Here is a 19,082-nt window from a genome sequence, read left to right as displayed (position 1 = left end):
ATATCCTACAGGTTTTCTAAAAGCTTTTTGGGGATAAGAGTCTTTGCAAGCATACATAAATACATCACTCAAAACAGGAGATAAAAGGGACCTCATTGCTAGACCTTTTACTTGTTGATGAAATTTATCATTAATTTCAAATACTCAGTTTTCTACACAAAGTTTGGTGAGATTAATTATTTCTCTGATATGCTCTCATGTGATGATACAACAGTGAAACCCTTAAGGAGTTCTTAAACTGTGTCGATTAAAATAATGAAAGAATTGAAGTCTCTGTGAAGTCCAATGAACATAAGTTAAAATTTAGTGTGTTTTGCAACCTTTTGCAATCACCATACCATCACATTATAAATACACACATTCTTCACGTTGGATTCCTGTGCGTGGTGAGGAGACCACTTCTGGGATCTGAACATCCACCTATGTGTTTGTTGTGCATGGTGACCCATGGAGGGGAGGAGAGGATCCTGGTGATCGAGGGGTTCAACCCTAACAAACCATTTAAGTCTTGAATCCCTATACACAGGTGGCCTTGGGGTGCTCCCCCCATGGTCAGTCAGCTGGTCCCCTGTACTTAGGGTCAGGAAAGTACCAGTGTTGGACGTTCTCAACAGATTTTGTGGACATTGTGTCTGATGCTGTAGTTCAGGTAAAGTGCTTATGAAACCTTGGTATTGCAGTGCATCCCTTCATTGGGCATTTTGATGGGTGGGGATGGTGAGCACTGAAATGTTCTTATTTTATTATGGATATCCCCATTCATGAACAAAAAAATAAAAATGAAAAAAATAGATCATCAGAAAATGACCACGTATGGACAGCTCTGTTGTCATCAGAGTCAGACTCAAGACCCGATTTCTCATTCTGCATTCATTGTCTGAGAAATCTTGAGGGCAGATGTCTCCCTTTTTCATTCAAAGAGAACAGAGGGGCTTGCTGGCTACCCTAAGTCAGTATGAAAGCTATACTCAGGAAACATCTTCACTACAACACACCAAACTTCTCCTGAATTTGAAGAGCATTGGGAATATACCAGTCAAGGTTACTCCCCATGCTACCCTGAATACTTCAAGAGGAGTTATTGTTGAGAGGGACTTCAAGAACTTTCCCAAGTCAGAGATTCTTGCTGGTTTTACCAGCCAAGGCATTTCTTTGGTGTGTCAAATCTCCACTTGCAAAAATGGAATTATGATGCCCACTAATGTTCTGATTTTGGTGTTTACATCACCACATCCACATGCCACAATCAAGGCAGGTTATCCGAACTGTAAGATAGAGTCACAACAACAAGCACATGTTAAAGAACCACAATGTGTACAAGTGTGTACTGGAACCATTGTGTTAACTGTAGTAGTTTACACTCATTTTATATTTGTTCCTGTCCTAAGTGGGTGGAGAAAAATGAGGTGCAACATCTGAAGACTGTGAACAATATCTCCTATTCAGAGGCTCAGAACTTTTTGTCCCTCATCCCATTTCATCATCTCATACGTATACATATGCACTCCATTCCACTACCACAGTGGGAGTGCATATAGATCTTTCTGCACCTCCAGCAGCATCATTTGCAAAACATCTGAAGAGTCTTTTGTCCTTCATGGTTAAAATAGTTGATGAGTCTGCATCTACTCCCATCCCTATCCAGGTCACTGCCTGGCTCCACTTCCTTTGGCTTTAGGTTCAGGTGTTTCCTTGGGTCCATCTTCTTCTCCAGCACATTCATTACAAGATGTTGCAACATCTCTCTCCTGCCTCTCTTGCTACTCTTCTAGTTGTTTCTAACTGGATCTGGCAGGAGAATGCTTTTCCTGATACTTGGTACTGGACTATAGTTCTCAATTTTTCCAATTCTGGGAAAGATCCCAAGATTCCTTCAAACTACCATCCACTTGCTTTGACAAGATGTTTCTGTAAGATCTTGGAAAGAATGGTCAATGCTTGTCTTGTTTTGCTCCCTGAATCAAACAACCTCCTCTCGACCACCCAGTGTGGGTTTTAATGACAGTGCTTCACCATAGACCACCTGATTTGACTTGAAACATCAATCAGGGAAGCCTTTCTCAAGTGACAACATCTTCTTTCTGGTTTTTCTTTACCTTGAGAAAACTTATGATACTAAGTAGAAGTATAGCATTTTGCGACACCTCCACATATAAGGGTTACATGGTCATTTGCCCATTTTTGTTAAATATGTTTTAATTGATTGGTAATTCCAAGTCCATGTGGGTTCAATACTTTTCTGTTCTTTCCCTCAGGAACTTGGAGACCTTCAGGGCTATATTAATACCATCAGTGAACAATTCTCACCTACAGTTGCAAGCAGCCTCTATGCCAATGACTTCCACATCTCATGTCAGTCATTAAGGATGAAGTTTATTGAGTAGCAACTACAGACTGCCCTCAATCATATACTGAAGTAGACCACAACAAATGGTTTTACCTTTTCTCTCTCTCCAAAACCATCTGCATGCACTTTTGCCACCAACATGGTTTTCAACCCAATCCTGAGCTCTGTCTTTATGAAGTTGTGCTTTCTTTGATCCCTGAGAAAAAGTTCTTGGGGCTTATATTTGACCATAAGCTGACTTTCATTCCACACTTCAAACAACTACATACCAAGTGTACAAGGGTCCTGAACATTCTCAATGTTCTTTCTTTTGCCTTTTTTTGGAGAGGATTGATTTTCTGTGCTCAAGATATATCAGTGCCTTCCTTTGATCAATACTGGACTGTAGGTCTCTTGTTGATGGCACTGTTAGAACCTCAGCCTTGAAGATGTTGGATTTCATTTATCATCTGGGACTTAGGCTCTGCACAGGGGCTTTCTGCAATTCTCCAGTCCAGAGTATGTATACTGAGTGTCATGAATCTCCTCTACACTTCTGCCATTTGCAACTGTCTTTACTGTATACTTCAAAACTTCAATTCTTTTCACAACATTCCACCTAGTGTTGTGTTTTCCTTCCTCAGTGGGTCATGCTTTTTGAGAATAAATGGTCTGCCATTGTTTCTTTGGACCTTTGGTTTCAGGTGCAGCTAGCTGAATTGGATATATCTTTGGATGATGTTGCTGTCTTTACAGGTCCATCCCACCATGGCTTATTACCATCTCCAAATGTAATCTTTCTTTGAGTCATCTGAAGAAGGTGAATACTCCCAGTTGGAAGTACAATCTTCTATTTGCCAAACATCTTTCAAACCATCCTTCCATTTCCATTGATAAAGATGGTTTGAAGTCAGGTGACTCTGTGGGCTCTGCCATGGTTTGTTTTGTTTTGGTGGTTGCACACAGGATTCCCTCTATAGTTTCTGTGCTTACTGCAGAATTGTATATCATTTCTCTCACCCTGGATCATGTAGAAGCTATACAGCACACAAACTGTACTATTTATACCAACTTGCTTAGCTCTCTGCTGACCCTGCAATGCTCAGCTCCAAGTCAGTTGGCAGTCGACTTCAAGTGACCAACATGATAACAAACTTTTCCAGATAAAATCTTCTGTTGGACTTTGACTGTCTTGCCTCAGTAAGGATTAAAAAGAGGAAGTTGTGCTAACTAGGCTTTGCACTGGTTACAGTGTTTTAACTCACCATTTTCTTTTACCTGGGACTAATGCATCAATGTGTAGTATGTATGACACTCAAGTCACAATAGGCCACATTTTACTGCTATGCTATTGCTATGATAGTGAGTGATGGCACCATTTTAGACATGTTTTTATCATGAGTTTACTCCTGACATTGGACAGTGTCACTGGCAATGGTGACACAGTCCACCTTACATGATTTTCATTTTTTAAGGTCCATTGGCCTTTTTTAACTTCATTTAAATTTTTATCTGATGTTGGACCATTGTTTTTGTTTGAACTTAATTTCCCTTTACACTTTATATATATATATATATATGTAAATATATTTTATTTTATTTATTTATTTTTTAACCAGGTGTTTGGCACAGATAGCCTAGTTCCTTTGTGCCATAAGATGCCAAAGAATGACATCTTTCAGTTATAAACTAAGTACATTTTACACATATGCTTAGCATGCTATTAATATATGTACTGATTTCACAGATGGAAATGGCAGAAAAAAAGTACTTAAAAGCAGTTGCTTTCCAGAAAATGAAGACAAACATCTACAAATGAATACTTTGAATTAATTCTTTTTAAAACATCTCAAAATAAGTTTGTTATAATACCATTTTCTACTGTGATTTCAGAAAATATTGCTAAATCATCCTGATTAATAGGTCACATAGTAGCATCTTTTCCTCAGAAACAAAAATGTCACCATTTACAAACATTAAAGCTCTTAAAAAGATGGAAGATAGAGATGGAATTAACCAACTCAGTTGTAGTTGAAATAAAATGTATATAGAACAACAAAGAAGGAAATTAAAAGAACACCAGTATGGCATAAACATGGTAACACTATGTCCTCTACTATATTTGAACATTTCTAGAACTGTGATGGTAATCATGAAGATCTTAAGAAATGTGCAAACAAGTACCAAGGAACTTAAGTGAGAGTATTTATATGATTAAAAACAGACTTATGTGCATAAGTAGAGACAATGGACCAACCAACATGTCATACTGGAATACTTATTTAACTTCAGTAATCTTTCATTTACAATTTGCTTTTCTCCCACTGTTTCCTCACATTGTTTTTAAAACTCTCCCACTATCTGTGTTACTGAACGTAATTGGTTGTAACTAATTTTAATTATAAAGATTTTACTTTTCATTTTGCCAGAAATGTTGGGATTTATGTTGTTTTTTCTACTAAAATAATAGCACAGCATACCTGAAAAGAAATTACTACTATTTTAGTTACAAGGTATCTCTTAACATTTAAAAACATTGTGTATTGGTCATTGCAAGACTAATTTTATAATATGTTTACCTGTAATAAAGATGTCTAACTAGTTTTTCAGAAATGATGATTTGGGTATTATAATCTTTCAATGTACAGAAAGCCACTACATTATGCACTGATCATAATTACTAGGGCACCTATATATGTTGTTTTAAGATAGGCATAAAAAATAGTTTCATTATAGCAAGTCTAAGAATAAACAACCATAAGACTACAAAAATATAGTTCATGTGCCAAAATATAGCTCACTAGCTACCACAAACTGTATACCATAATGAAAGAGCAATAATATCCAAGATTTTTTCAAGTAATGTTTGTGTAAAAAATAATGAATTTTGTTTCAAAAAATGTTGTTTTTGTTTGTCTAGAAAGAAGCTAAATTTTGGAAATTCTTAAAATAGTGAGATCTGTGGATCATTTGTAATAATACCTTAAAATGTTCTTTCTTATAATAAGCTTATACATTATATCATAAAAATTCTCATTTTATTTGAGAATGTGATATCATTCTATAAACTTAAGAATTTTGAATTCATTTTATCATTTTGTTCAATCTTGCATTGCTGATGTTGTATGGATATTTGTTTGGTTTCAGGGGAATAAAATAGCACCACAAGGAAAGGGAAACAAGTTTGCTGATGTTGCTGGTTATTTCTTTTTCCCTTTGCTTCACTTTTATGACAGGTACAGAGATTGTTTTTTTTTTTGTGAAAATGAGATATTACTATGTAATTGTTTAAGCCATAATATTAAAGTTTTATGTAGTTTGAATGCTTGGATACATTAATTTCAATAATTTGCAGTAGAGAGTTAACTCTTTCCTTTACAGTTCTATGAGAATTATGGAAATACGTTGAAAAATGTTTAGAGCTACTGATTTTAAGTTATTGATACTACTAGAATTAAGATGATATATTTTAAACAAAAATGGTAGAAAGTAATAGATAAAAGTCACTTTCATGAAATGTTTTAAGTAAATGTCTTCCAATATGCAAATATTTAAGGAATTTAGAATGAGAAACAAGTCTATAAAACTTACTTCTGAAACAGTACTACCTTTTCTCACTCAGAGCTGTCTTGACCTTAATTTGCCCTCTAAGCTTTGTTGAAAGTTTCAATAGCATACCAGTCTTTTATACACCTGAATCTCTTGAATTAAAATGGACTCAAAACTCCATAGTTATTATCACCATTCTGATTTTTTTAATCATAATTTATGGGAGTAGATTTACACTGCACAAAAATATATATTGTAACATTTTTTTCTCATCAATTAAAATTATTAAAATGATTGTGCTGTTTAGTCAGGTTATTATTGTCAAATATGATAGCTTTATATTCCTTTGGCTGAAACAGGAAAGAAAACACTTTTGATTTACTGGGAGAAGACTGCTATGTTCTTGGTAGACTTTTATATACCCTTGGTGTGGTAATGCATTCTGCATCAAATACCACAGTAAGTAAAAACAAGCTTTTAGAAGCTGTTTTTTTCATTTATACATTTATATACTTTTAATTTCCTAATGACACATCTTTCAAAGTTTTTTGCATCTCTATTTTGAGTAAATAATAATCATTGTAATTTTAGTACTGAATTGAAATATTTCTACAATACATGATAATGTTATCTTTTTAATTTAATATTTTTTTATAATTCTTTTATTGTTATTTAACTTCTAATTAATACTGCATTTAATACTTTGTGATTTGTGTGTCGATTTTACATTTTTTAATACTTTAAAGCATCAGAAAATAGCAAAGTAAAAGGTCTTTCTAATATTAATTTTATGATCCTATGTTTGTTTTAGCAATATTATATCAACTCACTTTTTTTTTAAACTGATGTTTGACTTCCCAAACATGTTTTCAAATAGTTTCCAATTCTGTGTTGCAGGATTGTCAACCAATTAACATATCTTGTGTTTAGAAATAGGTTTTGCAAAAAACTACATCTCACCCTTTTTGAAAGTTTAATTTAGACACATTTAATTTAGGAAATGTGGCTAAAACTGTACAGCACAGAAATACTAAAAGTTCTATATAATATCTTAAAAATATAAAAGGTATAGTTTTGAGGAGAATAACTTTCTGGGAACAGTTTTTTAAAATCAAGTAAATGAATTAATAGAACTAGACAAAAAAACTTCTTTAAATTTGTCTTTACTTGCCACCTTTATCAGCTAATCCTTTAATTTTATTTTGTTCCACATTCTTTGTAAATTTCAAATTGACCACTTTACTCTTGCATGGTGGTTGACATTGTATCTTGCAAATGAAGTGAACTAGTTCATGAAACTTGCAGCTTCAAGTAGTTTTGTCTAGAATGCAATCATATATTATTCTTTTTTGTCCACTCCCATTCTTTTTGGTCAAGAATGGCAGTATGGTATGCAGACTTCCTAAAATTTTTAAGAAGAGATGTACTAATTAGTGGAATATCTTCAATTGTTCTTGAACTTTTGGCAGTCCTTTTACAGGCCTTACTGCACAAGACAACTTGGAACTTTTTTTGTTTTTTGCATGACTTTAGCAAGTACAATGATGGTTTGCATCTGTATCTTTTTTCCCACACGTTTGTCTGAACAGTGTGTTTTAACTTACCACAACCAGGAGGACATATATTTAGTTCTCAAAAACTCATCCCCTTCTGGATATGTAGCATTCCAGACTGGACCATGTGATCACTTTGAATAATCTTAATTTTCTTGAATCTGTTTGACCCTCACTACTGTTCTGAGATATTTCTTTTCCTTTAAATTTTGTTGGAAGCTTATTGAAGTTTCCCACATCAATGTAAGGACGATTTTGGCTCCTTTGCTAACTTCTACCTTTATAAGATTGTCAATTTCTGTTCTTTTTTTGGTTTCCTGGTTTCCAAGTTGTTGGGGTTTATTGGGTAGAGATGCCTTTTTGAGGGAGTTTGTCTATTTGTTGTAGTCTTCTGTGAATTACATAATGATCCTTTTCTTGACCCTTTATTTATGGGTATTCCAAAGACATTGGAATCACAAATTGATGTCGACCATTTGCATTCTGCTGGAAGTCATGGCATGACTGCTTGTTGTGTCTCCTGATCCTGGCTTGTGCTCTTTGATCTGTTAATATTTAATATAGATTCCATCCTCCCTCAACTAGACTGACACTAATGGCATGGGTGACTACCTGGTGTGGGTGGGATCTGAGGGAGTGAGGTTACAACATTTTAGGGAAACCTGAAGTTTCTTTACAAGAGATCCATGGGTACTTCAGGTTCTGGAATGTGAGTTGGTCATTCAGCTCACTTCCCCATCACCATTCTCCTCACAACCAGATATTTCTAACCCCAACAGATTCACAGAGCATGAAATTTCATTTCGAGGCTAACAAAGAATGATTGGTCAAAGTGGCAATAGAGAATTGATCCATTCTTCCTGGATTTTACTTGCATTTATATGTTGTGCCCATGAAAAAGGAAGATTAGTGGCCAAGCATTAGATTTTTCTCATCTCAACTAATTTTTAGGTACTCCCAGGTTCACATTAGAGTCCTTTCTCAATCTACATTGGCATTTTTCACTGAGTCTGTAGATTACCAGGTTCAATGTTACCAATGCATATCTCCACATTCTCATACCAAAGTTATCTTACCAGTCTTACCACTATCTGCATTTTATGCACAAGAGACAAGTTCTGCAATTTAGGGGTCTGCCCTATATGCTTTTATTTGCATCATATGTCTCCTACAGAGTTGTACAAGCTTCTCCTTATCACTGTCATGCTTTGGGCTTGTACATACACAATTGTATGAATGACTCATTATTTCTGCCATCATCTTGTAGTTGGCAGAAGAACACACCCAAATTATTTTTTCAAAAGATCTCAAGGCTGGCTTTGTTACCATATCAATATATTGTCCATCTGGTAACTTTTTCAACACATTTTTAAGCCAGGCTCAGCTGACTTCCATCCACCTCCAGAGTGTGAAACAGGCAGTCAGACTATAACTAATATCTCCTTCTCCCAGATAGTTCTTTTTCTTTTGGGGGTTGTGGGCATCTCTTAAATCTCTGATTCCTTTGGGATGAATACACATGTAATTCCTTCATTTGCCAATGAGTATCCAATGGATCATGAACTGCAATCTACTAGATTATCCAGTCTACTTAATCAGGAGAAACATCTTAGATTTTGAGTGATGGTTGGATCAGACCAACACTACCATCAGGGTTCCTGTACTACATCCTCTTCTCAACTTAATTTCTTTAAGGATGGGAAGTATGCGCTGATGCCCAAAAATTTCAGAGTCTATGGACGGAAGTCAAATCTTCTTTCCACATATTTAGAACTTTATGCCATTTAATGAGCAATTGTGCAAAGTCTTAATCTGTTGAAGGGGAAAATTGTTACACTCATTCTGATAATTCCACAGTGTTCTCTTACACTTCCCATCAAGGTGGCACTCATTCTTGGCATTATTGTTTTCAAACTTTGGATATTCCCTACTGGGCTCACTTCAATTATATCAGCCTTCTGGCTTGTCATGTTCCAGGAGTGACACTAATAATAATAGATCACCTATCTCAAAACAACCAAGTTCTCCAGATTGAATGGATGCTTCATTGCTAGGTTTTCTGGTGGATTTGCTTTCATTTTAGGACTCTGTTGATCAACACATTTGCCACTCATTGGAACTCTCAACCATAGATGTTTTGATCCTGGTACCTTATCCTCTGGCTTTGGCTATAGATACATTAAATGAAAATTGGACAGCACTGCATATGTATACATTATACCCAATTTGTCTGGTTATGATTTGATCCTTGACTTATCAAATACAGTTGGTAACTGTAGGTTGGCTGCCCCAACTATGGCTTTCTCTTCTATAGTATCTTCAAGAGTATCCACTTCTGCCACTTCTCTTTGGATATCTCTGTTGAGGCAACCTCAATCCAACATTCTACACCCAGAAATTCTCTCACACTCAAAATTCATGTATCAATGTGGGATCCTTCACATGGCCTCAGGGTATAACTTCTAAAGAGTTTGTGTATTTGTTGTAATCCATAGACTCACAATGGGCATTTATCAATGGAAGTGGCACACTTATTGCCAGTGGTGTTTCATGAGGAAATTAAACCCATTTCATCTATATGTGCCCATCATATCTCATTTTATGACCTGGCTTTTTTACAAAGGTCTACTGTCCCTTTATGTAAGGCAGCTTTATTAACTTTATTCCAATATTCTAAACATAAGAAAGTATTTGAATCTGCAGTGATATATAGCCTTTTCTATTACCCAACTGGAATATTAAAGTGGTATTACATGCTTTACTTTGACTTCCATTTGAGCCTTTGGTCTCATGTACCATGTATCACCTTTCCTCAAAAAATATTTTTTGTTGTCAGAATAGTTTGGTACTACCTGTGCTAAGGACACTTATTTATTACATCATTTATGTCCTGCTCCACCCTGATGTCTTTTCTTCCTAAGAATGACAGCCAGGTATTTGAATCTACAGTGATATATAGCCTTTCTATTACCCAACTGGAATATTAAAGTGGTATTACATGCTTTACTTTGACTTCCATTTGAGCCTTTGGTCTCATGTACCATGTATCACCTTTCCCTCAAAATATATTTTTTGTTGTCAGAATAGTTTGGTAGTGCTAAGGACACTTATTTATTACATCATTTATCTCCTGCCACCCTGATGTCTTTTCTTCCTAAGAATGACAGCCAGTAAGGATATAGGACCCAGATATAGGACCCAGATTGTAATGTACTGTCAGAGTCATGAGGTGTTATGTGGTTCCTGCTAATTCCTTTCAAGGTGCTAAAAATTGAGTCTTCATTCACTTGGATCCTTCAGTTTCCCAAGATTTATCCCTAATTAGTTTGACAAGATGACTTCACAAATTGATCTATATTGCTTATTCCAATTCTTCTTTACAGGACAGAAAACTTCTGTGAGTTACATCTCATCAGATTTGTCACAGTTATATGTCATTAGCTGCCTAAGTGAATTGCCCACTGGAGGACATCATGTGGGCTGATATGTGGACTTCTTTCAACACATTTTTCTCCCATTATTTATATGGTCTTTGAGTTTCTTCTTTCGAGGGTTTTTGTATACCCCCTGTGGTTGTTTTGACCACATCACTAGATCATAAGGAAGAGTCAGTATTTTTTTTTCCTCCTCCTTTTATCTCTACTTTCCACAGCCCCTAACCTTTTTTTTTCTATGGATCCCACCCTGTGGTAAATGCTGAGACAGTTATGATTTATTAATCAAGTTCTGCTCTAGCAACCAACATAACTATACGTACTATCAGTTGCATTGGGCTCTGTGAAAATTGGGCATTCCGTAAGACCATGTAGGAGCTCATCAGATTGTATTACTGTTTTATGCTGGACCTACACTTGTGTACAATGAGTAAAGCTAAAGGGGATCCTCAGTATTTGGTAGGAGTGTGCATGGCCCTTCTTTTGATTAATATTGGTTTAGTATATTGTCATGGAAGGAGATCCACTATCTTCATGTAATTCCAAATGCAGAGTGGTCCCATCCTATGTTCTTGGTTGAGCACAGTATTCTATGATTTTTCTATAATTTTGGGGGTAAATGGAAGGTTTCTTGCCCGTTTAGTTGAGGACTGAAAATGAATTATCATAATTTTTGGCTTCTTCAGATGGAGGAGAAAATTTGTCTGCTTCAGCATTACTTACTTTTGTATTATGATTCTGATAGTTTGGAACACATCACTCACTATGTGGCTACAGATTGGCATACCATCAAAAGTATATCAGGTTATCCCTTAAGTAATGTTTAATTTTAGATTCAGAAAAATAGAAAGGATTTCAAGTGCTTTTAATGTTATTTAGTTAATAACATATGTTCCATTATTTTTAATTACTTCCTACCAACTATTTAGAAACTTCTGAATGCTACTTCTGTAAAATTCTTGGGGTTTGTAGGAAAAGAATGTGTAGAGGGTAGTTTTAACATCTTCATGTGTAACAAGCTCTTTTCCATTAAGATTGTTCTGCAAACTTTGGAATAGATGATAATCAGATGGGGCAAGGTCTGGAGAATAAGAAGAATGTGGAAGTTTTTTCCAGTCTAACTCTACAATCTTTGCAGATGTTCTCCTTGCTGTATGGAGCCATGCATTATCCTGGTGTAACACAACACCTTTATGATTGATCAAAGCAAGCCTCTTTTTTTTCAGTGCAACATTCAAGCTCTTTAACTGTTGACAGTAGAAGTCTGATGTAATCGTTACATTGAGTGGCAGCAAATTGAAATGGATCACACCAAATGCTTAACAAAACTTTCCTAGAGTGGAGGTTTATTTTAGGCTGTGCTTTAGCTAATTTACCTGCACTGAGCCTTTGTCTGCAATGCTTAACATTTTTATAATATATTTTTTCTCATCTACAGTCACTAACCTGTCCAAAAAAGGTGAGTTACATTCATGAGAGTGCAGAGAAGTGCAAATATCCACTTTTGCTCTAAGGTTGGCTTCTGTCAAATCATGGGGTAAACATTTTCCAAATTTTGACACCTTTCCAAGCTGTTTCATGACAGTGAACTGTTGAATGGGTTGAATTAAGCTTCTGTGCTAGTTCTTCAACTGTTACAGCACGATCTTCATTAAGTGCAGCCAGCAGCAATTTATCATTAAACTCGACAGAACGACTTAAGATGTAGTCACCTGATCTGAACTTCTGAAACCACCTTCGACATTTTCTTTCATTGAAAGGCTCTGCACCATAAACACCTTGAATGTTTTTTGTAGTTTCTGCTGCACTACTGCCTTTTTTAAACTCAAAGCATTACATGCCTAATGTGCTCCTCAGACACATCTATCTTCATATGGGTTTATTTGATTAATGATGTGAAAAAGTGGAGTTGGGTTAGTTTCTTCCATTTGTCTAAACATTTTTATACATGTCCTACTACATATTTTAATCATTAAAACTTTCTACAAAGACAGAACTTGTGATGCACTTTTAGTATTACATTTTTAGACATTACTTATGGGTGATATAATGTTGCAGCCCAATATCCCTACCCAACAACACCTTAATTCTAATCCTGAGTTGTGGAACCTTGGCTGTTTGGTTGGGGCTAGCCAGTAGTGATGAATACTCATGTACTATTCAACTCTTATTACAGGATTTATGTTCTGGGTGAAGAGCGTACTTGTTCTTGATATAGTGTGGTTCACTTACTATGTGTGCAACTTTCATCTTGGTATAACACTATTCTATGCAAATGCTTTATATCTGGATCATGCCTGCAATGGCCTCCTCACCTTACAGTGGAGAATTGCAGTTTTATTGTGAGCAGATGATAAATATGTTTTGAAGGTTGACGTTTTCCTAAACTGAAAATGTATTTCCATTAATACTTACCTTTGCTGACACTCTCCCACCCTGTCTCTGCACTAAAAGCCAGCATAAGTCTCAAAAACGTGGTTACATTATCAGGATGAGGTGCTTATGTATAATACCAGGATAGAGGGTGTGTTGGCATAATGAGAGAGTATCATGAGGCAAATATTGTAAAGGGCAACTGAGTGGAATATAAAAAAACTGGAGCAAATGAAAAAAATCAGACCAATGCTTAGACACCTTAGTGTGAATTCCTGTGTGTGGTTGTTTCAGCATCGTGAACTCATTTAGATATGAAAGCTGCTCTTATGGTTGTGTCTGGCACAGCTTACATCAGGTGCACTGAATGATGAGCTTATATTACTTTTATAGCAGTTTTACTGGATGATGAACATTTATCTCTTCTAATAGTTTTACTGGATGATGAACATTTATCTCTTCTAATAGTTTTACTGGATGGTAAGCTTATATCTAGTAGTTTACCTGGATGGTGAGCTTATATCTAGTAGTTTACCTGGATGGTGAGCTTATATCACATGTAACAGTTTCACTTGATGAGGAGCTTTTATCACTTCTATCAGTTTCACTAGATGGTGATCTTATATTGCTTGTAGCAGTTTCACTTGATGATGAATTTATATTTGCTTTTGGCAGTTTCACTGAAGGATGATTTTATATTCCTTCTGTCAGTTTAATTTGATGATGAACTTACACTGATTAGTAAGAAATGAATTGCAATTAATCATGCTTTAATTGTCAGACTTATGTTTTGTCTTACCATTCACTGTGCTGTGCCACCTTCTGTGAATTTACTTGACCAGTTTTACTAACACAAAATAAAAGTAAACAATTGAACTTACTAAAAATTTTTCAGAGGCTATAAAGTCATTAATTCCTGTTACACAGTCCTTTCTAGTGTGGTGGTGTCATGAATGACATGAATATCATCCTCTGGTGTTCTGTTTTTATACTTTATACTATTTGCTTCCAGTTCTTTATTTATTCTTTTGATTATCACATATCAAGAAGATTATAACATAAAATCATAACTGTCACTTGATGAGGTGACATGTTATATATATTTGAGGGTGTGTTTTTCTCTCAACTTTATATTTTAAAATAATAAGTCTTTTAAAATGTATTCTACAGTTTTATCAGTGTTCTAGGCATCACTAACTGTTTCATTAATGTGGTTAACATGAAATATACAGTGAATATTTTTGCCACAGAACTCCACTAGATAGCTTAGAATGTAAAAATTACAACTGTCTTTCAGTTGTTGATCTGTATGGGCTGCAGATCACATAACTATTGTAACTGTAGAGGAATGTCTGTAGAGGATCTGTTGGATCCTCCTCTTTTCTATTGTTACACATGATTGGGGAAGGTTCAGTAGTGGAATTTTATTTTTACTATTGAATCATTTTTGTGAACCTCAACTTGTTCACTCTGCTACATGGTTAGGTGAGTATTTCAGAGGTTTACTTGCAGCCAGTGTATGCCAAATTCAGTCTCCTTACTTCAAATGATATTTTTGCACCATTTCAAAATGCATATTTTCTTTCACTTTGATCATCTTTCCAATTTTTTGATGTGCAAACTCCAAAGCACTGATTAGTATGGAAGATAGTCACTCTATATTCTTGTTGATACTGGTGGTTCTGTACCTAGTATTAAGTTTTATGATATATGTTAGGAACAACACTCATTTACCAAAGACTAATGTGTTTGGAGAACAAGTAGATTACTGTTGCCTTGTTTTTTTGTACACCATCATTATATTTAGAAAGTAATAATCCTGCTCAAGTGTAAATTTTGGAAAGAATGTACTTCATACTTTAGTTGATCTGCTCACCAAACCATCAGACTGAGAATTATAAGATGAAAGTGGAGTTTTCACCATACCCAGTGTCTCTTACAAGTTGACAAACAGCTCACTGCTAAAGTTAGCTTCTTAATCACTATTCATCTCCTCAGGTCTCCAAAGCAATCTATCCACTACTCAGCTAATTTGTCAGAAGCTGTTTTTGTCAATGCTGCTTTTCACTTTGTGCAACAGTTTTGTTTCATCATAATGTATTAATAACCACTGGCAGTTTTGGGGAAGGAACTAATGATCTCCAGAGCTATTCTTTGTAAGGTAGAACTCACAGAGTTTTTCTTGGCTTGTAAAATTTATTGTGTGAGCTACAAGTAGTGCAGTGATTACACAATAACTAAACCTTTTGTATGAATGCAGCCAGAAAAATCATCTATATGGATACATTGGATTTCAACACCCTCCCTGATTTCTTCTAATTCTCGTTTGGAGAATCAAAACCTCTAGCTTCATTTTAAGTTGGGTACTGCATTTGCACAAGTTGTGGCATTACTAAAGCATGTGCTATCAAACAGCTGATAGAAGTTGCATGCTTTCATACTACATTCATAGATATCTTTGATGGTTGCACATCATATTATGTATTATCTGAGCAAAATCTGGGTATTTTATCTTCTCTTCTTAGTCATTAGATTGTGTAACTGTTCATATAATCCTATTTACTTTTGTAGTTCTTCATCATGGTAATGACATGAGGTTTCACAACAACATGATCTCCAGGGCAGTGTACAACTGAACAACTGTTGCCTATCTACAGTTCTATACTATTAACCTAGTTGGTGCTGTACATTGAAACTATACTTCTGCATTGTTGTTATGTAATGTACATATATAATCATACTCTCTAATTTCTCAAGAACTATAAGCCATTTTAGTGGCTTATGATTTGGTTTCATAATAAATTCCCTTCCAGATCAGTAGTGGTAAAAATGCTTGAGAAATACTACAACTGAACCAATTCTTTGTCTTGGAGCAACAATATTCATCTTACCTATGCTGTAAGACATTTATATCTTCTACACTTAAAGTAATACTACTTTCAGTGTACTAACACTGGTACCCATATTTGGGATGAATGAAATATCTTGTCTTGAATAATGTAATTCATCCCAAGCCCATTTAGCATATCTAGCAGTATCTCTATGCTTTCCTGTGCACTAATAATTAAGATAGGTGACTGACTCCTCTTTTGATAGGTAACTCATGCCCTAGTGAGCTATTTACCATATAACTAGCATGAGTATATGTTATCTTCCCACATACCAAAAATAGTGTATGTTATTTATCATACCTAGTGCAGTAATACAAAAGAAGTGGAAACATTTGTCATTATGTGCACACTGCTTCATGGTATTTCTGTCATTGTATTCTCAGGCTTTAAACTTGTGCCTTTAGTTTGCTGATATATCCAGCTTGAAATATTGCTTAATTGCTTAAATGAAATGATCAAATAAGTTGTGGATCCCATTGGTATCTCTAGGAGAGCAGTTATAACATTCTAAGTTGTGTTTACTAAAAAGTGCTGTACTGCTTTGCATGTAATAATTTCTCATGACGTTAAATTGATGGTAATGACATATGATAATCTAGCATAGATTGAGTTCCAGTTCAAGCATATATCAACAGATTAAGCAGTGCTTTTTCACTTTATGGGTAAAATCAGCAACAACAAACTAGTTATGCCTTGGAATGAGGCAAAGCATAATTTGAACCTGATATCATTTGTTGTAGGTTACAATTATTAACAAAATATTATTCAGCCACAGATCACCCTTGAAACATTGATCTAAGTGTAGATGATAGGTTAAAAGAAACTGTCAAAGTGTAAATTTTCCATAGTTTATTTAACCAAATTTTCACTTTTATGCTTTTACTTTCTTAAAGAGGCTTTTGTGTGCACCACTACTTCATACATATGTCAAACACTCTTCTTGGTTTAAACATAATCTCACATCATGTAAATATTATTTGCATTGACAGTGAATCAAAACTTATTAAAAGCATGCAGTAATTACCTCAGACATTTCTTGTCTCAAGTTTTATCATATGTTGTTTCCTTTGTCAAACTTTGGTATGAATGTACTGATAACATTGTGTGTATTATGGTTAGCAAGTAAAAATAAAATTGAGCCCCTACTTTCAGCCATCCTGTTTTCTAAGCAGTGACCTTAGGATGACCATGTCATGTTTGTGGATTGTAAGATGTTTTTTTCTGGAGATAACTCTGGATAAGGTATTATTGATACATTTTCAAGGTACATTTTATTGATTCAAATTACTTTATACAGTTCTGAGACTATATAATGAGATTTGAAAAGTTGGCCTCAAAGCATTTATAGAATTATACAAAATAAAAAAAAAACTTAGTTTGGTCCCAGCCTCACCATTTGTTATCCTGTTTGTACATGGTCTATGTTAAGCTTCTATCTAATTAACAGTCTTGGCCTGGCATAGTATTTGTAAATAGGTTATTTTCTGTAATGTGTAGTGGGCAAGGCAGATGCAAGTGCTGCTTCTTAGAACTCCTGATAAGGAATTGGAGGCTTTTAACTGTAGTTGTTCTAGGCCTTGTGTAATCAAATTACCTCTTATATAATGTAGGCTGTAGAGTTTTGGCTACATAATGGAAGTTTCAATGTTTTCTCCAAACCTAATGTGGTCTTTCATTGTGGTTTTAGGGTGCCTTAGGAAACAAAAAAAAAATATGACTAAGTTAACTGAGGTGGACAGATACTCATAAAGTCCAAGTTTTTAGTCTGTCTATTATAGCTGAAGTGAAGATTTTAAACATTTTGTCAATTTGGTTTCAGAAAGGTCAAAATTTCACTGAGAAGTGCAGAACCAAAAGCTTTCACTGGATATTTACAACTGTGAGAAAGTTTGAGATAATGGGTTTTGAAACAACATCATTGTTTAAGTGCCTTTTCTACCAAACATTGTGTTTATATATATATTGTTGCCTTAGAATATGTCTCTTAAATGCACAAGAGTTGTGTGGGACCTACAACTGGTCATACACATACATTCAAATCTTCCACATTTTGTGGTTTCTAAAAATGGTTCCTGGCTCCAATGAGGATTTGAATTTTAATTGCAAATCATTGTGAATATTGCATGTACACCATATCCCACAGAAGAAATAAATATGGGGGAAGGAGCAACTGCTCTCCTGCCCTACCCTGTAATCCCACCTTTGTCAGAAGTGTTTCTAGTTATGTGGTGGTGTATAAAAACGGTTATTTCATTCTAGTAAATAAAGTATTAGATGCATATGAATTATGAAAACTTAATTTTGTTTTTCTTATTTTATCCTCAGATAGCTAAACAGATGAGTTCATCTCTTTTGGAATTTATATGGGTCCTCAGATATCACACTGAGAAGTAAGTTTTATTTTTGAGCAACTAGTTTCAGACAGAAAAAAGGATGGTAGCTCATCATTTTATAACTTAAATTTTTCTAGTACTTTCAATGCTAGCTTTAAAAATAAATGTAAGTTTATATTTTACAGTATATATGTATATGAAGAGAATATTAATACAAACGTCTGACTAATGTTAGTTTGTTACAACCAAAAACAAGCCAAAACAAAATAAAAATGCTGCACCAATTGAAAGGATCCCTGGGTACAAGCATTAATGTGGAATATAGAATGTACCCCTTGGTTTTGGAGGTGATTGAAGAAGTAAGACTCACATTGAGGTGGGGATGCACTGTCTGTGTGTGTGTGCTTTCTTGTAGCAAAGCACATCAGGCTATGTGCTGAGTCCACCGAGGGGAATTGAACCCCTGAATTTAGTGTTGGAAGTCCATAGACTTAATGCTGTACCAGCAGGTGACATGCACTGTCTGTCAGTCTTAACCTCCATTCACCAGTCTCACATAAAGAAATAAAATGAATTAAAATAATAGAAATTAGGAGAGCAAGATGTTGGTGCTCAAATCCACA

At 35.1% G+C, this 19,082-nt stretch overlaps 1 protein-coding gene across 3 annotated transcripts in view; it reads left to right on the top strand.

Moving 5' to 3' along the window:
- LOC143225148 (telomere length regulation protein TEL2 homolog) overlaps positions 1-19,082 on the top strand; it is a 109,214-nt gene that overhangs the window by 79,167 nt on the left and 10,965 nt on the right. For all 3 annotated transcript variants that reach the window (XM_076454035.1, XM_076454036.1, XM_076454037.1), the window contains exons 16-18: positions 5,474-5,562; positions 6,235-6,334; positions 18,452-18,516. In XM_076454035.1, coding sequence (XP_076310150.1) covers positions 5,474-5,562; positions 6,235-6,334; positions 18,452-18,516 — 254 coding nt within the window. The remainder of the gene's footprint in view (positions 1-5,473; positions 5,563-6,234; positions 6,335-18,451; positions 18,517-19,082) is intronic.

This window comes from Tachypleus tridentatus, chromosome 9 (genome assembly GCF_004210375.1).
Source record: "Tachypleus tridentatus isolate NWPU-2018 chromosome 9, ASM421037v1, whole genome shotgun sequence".
NCBI lineage: Eukaryota > Metazoa > Arthropoda > Merostomata > Xiphosura > Limulidae > Tachypleus > Tachypleus tridentatus.
The sequence above is the reverse complement of the archived record's forward strand: the minus strand, read 5'-3'. Positions and strand labels throughout refer to the sequence as shown.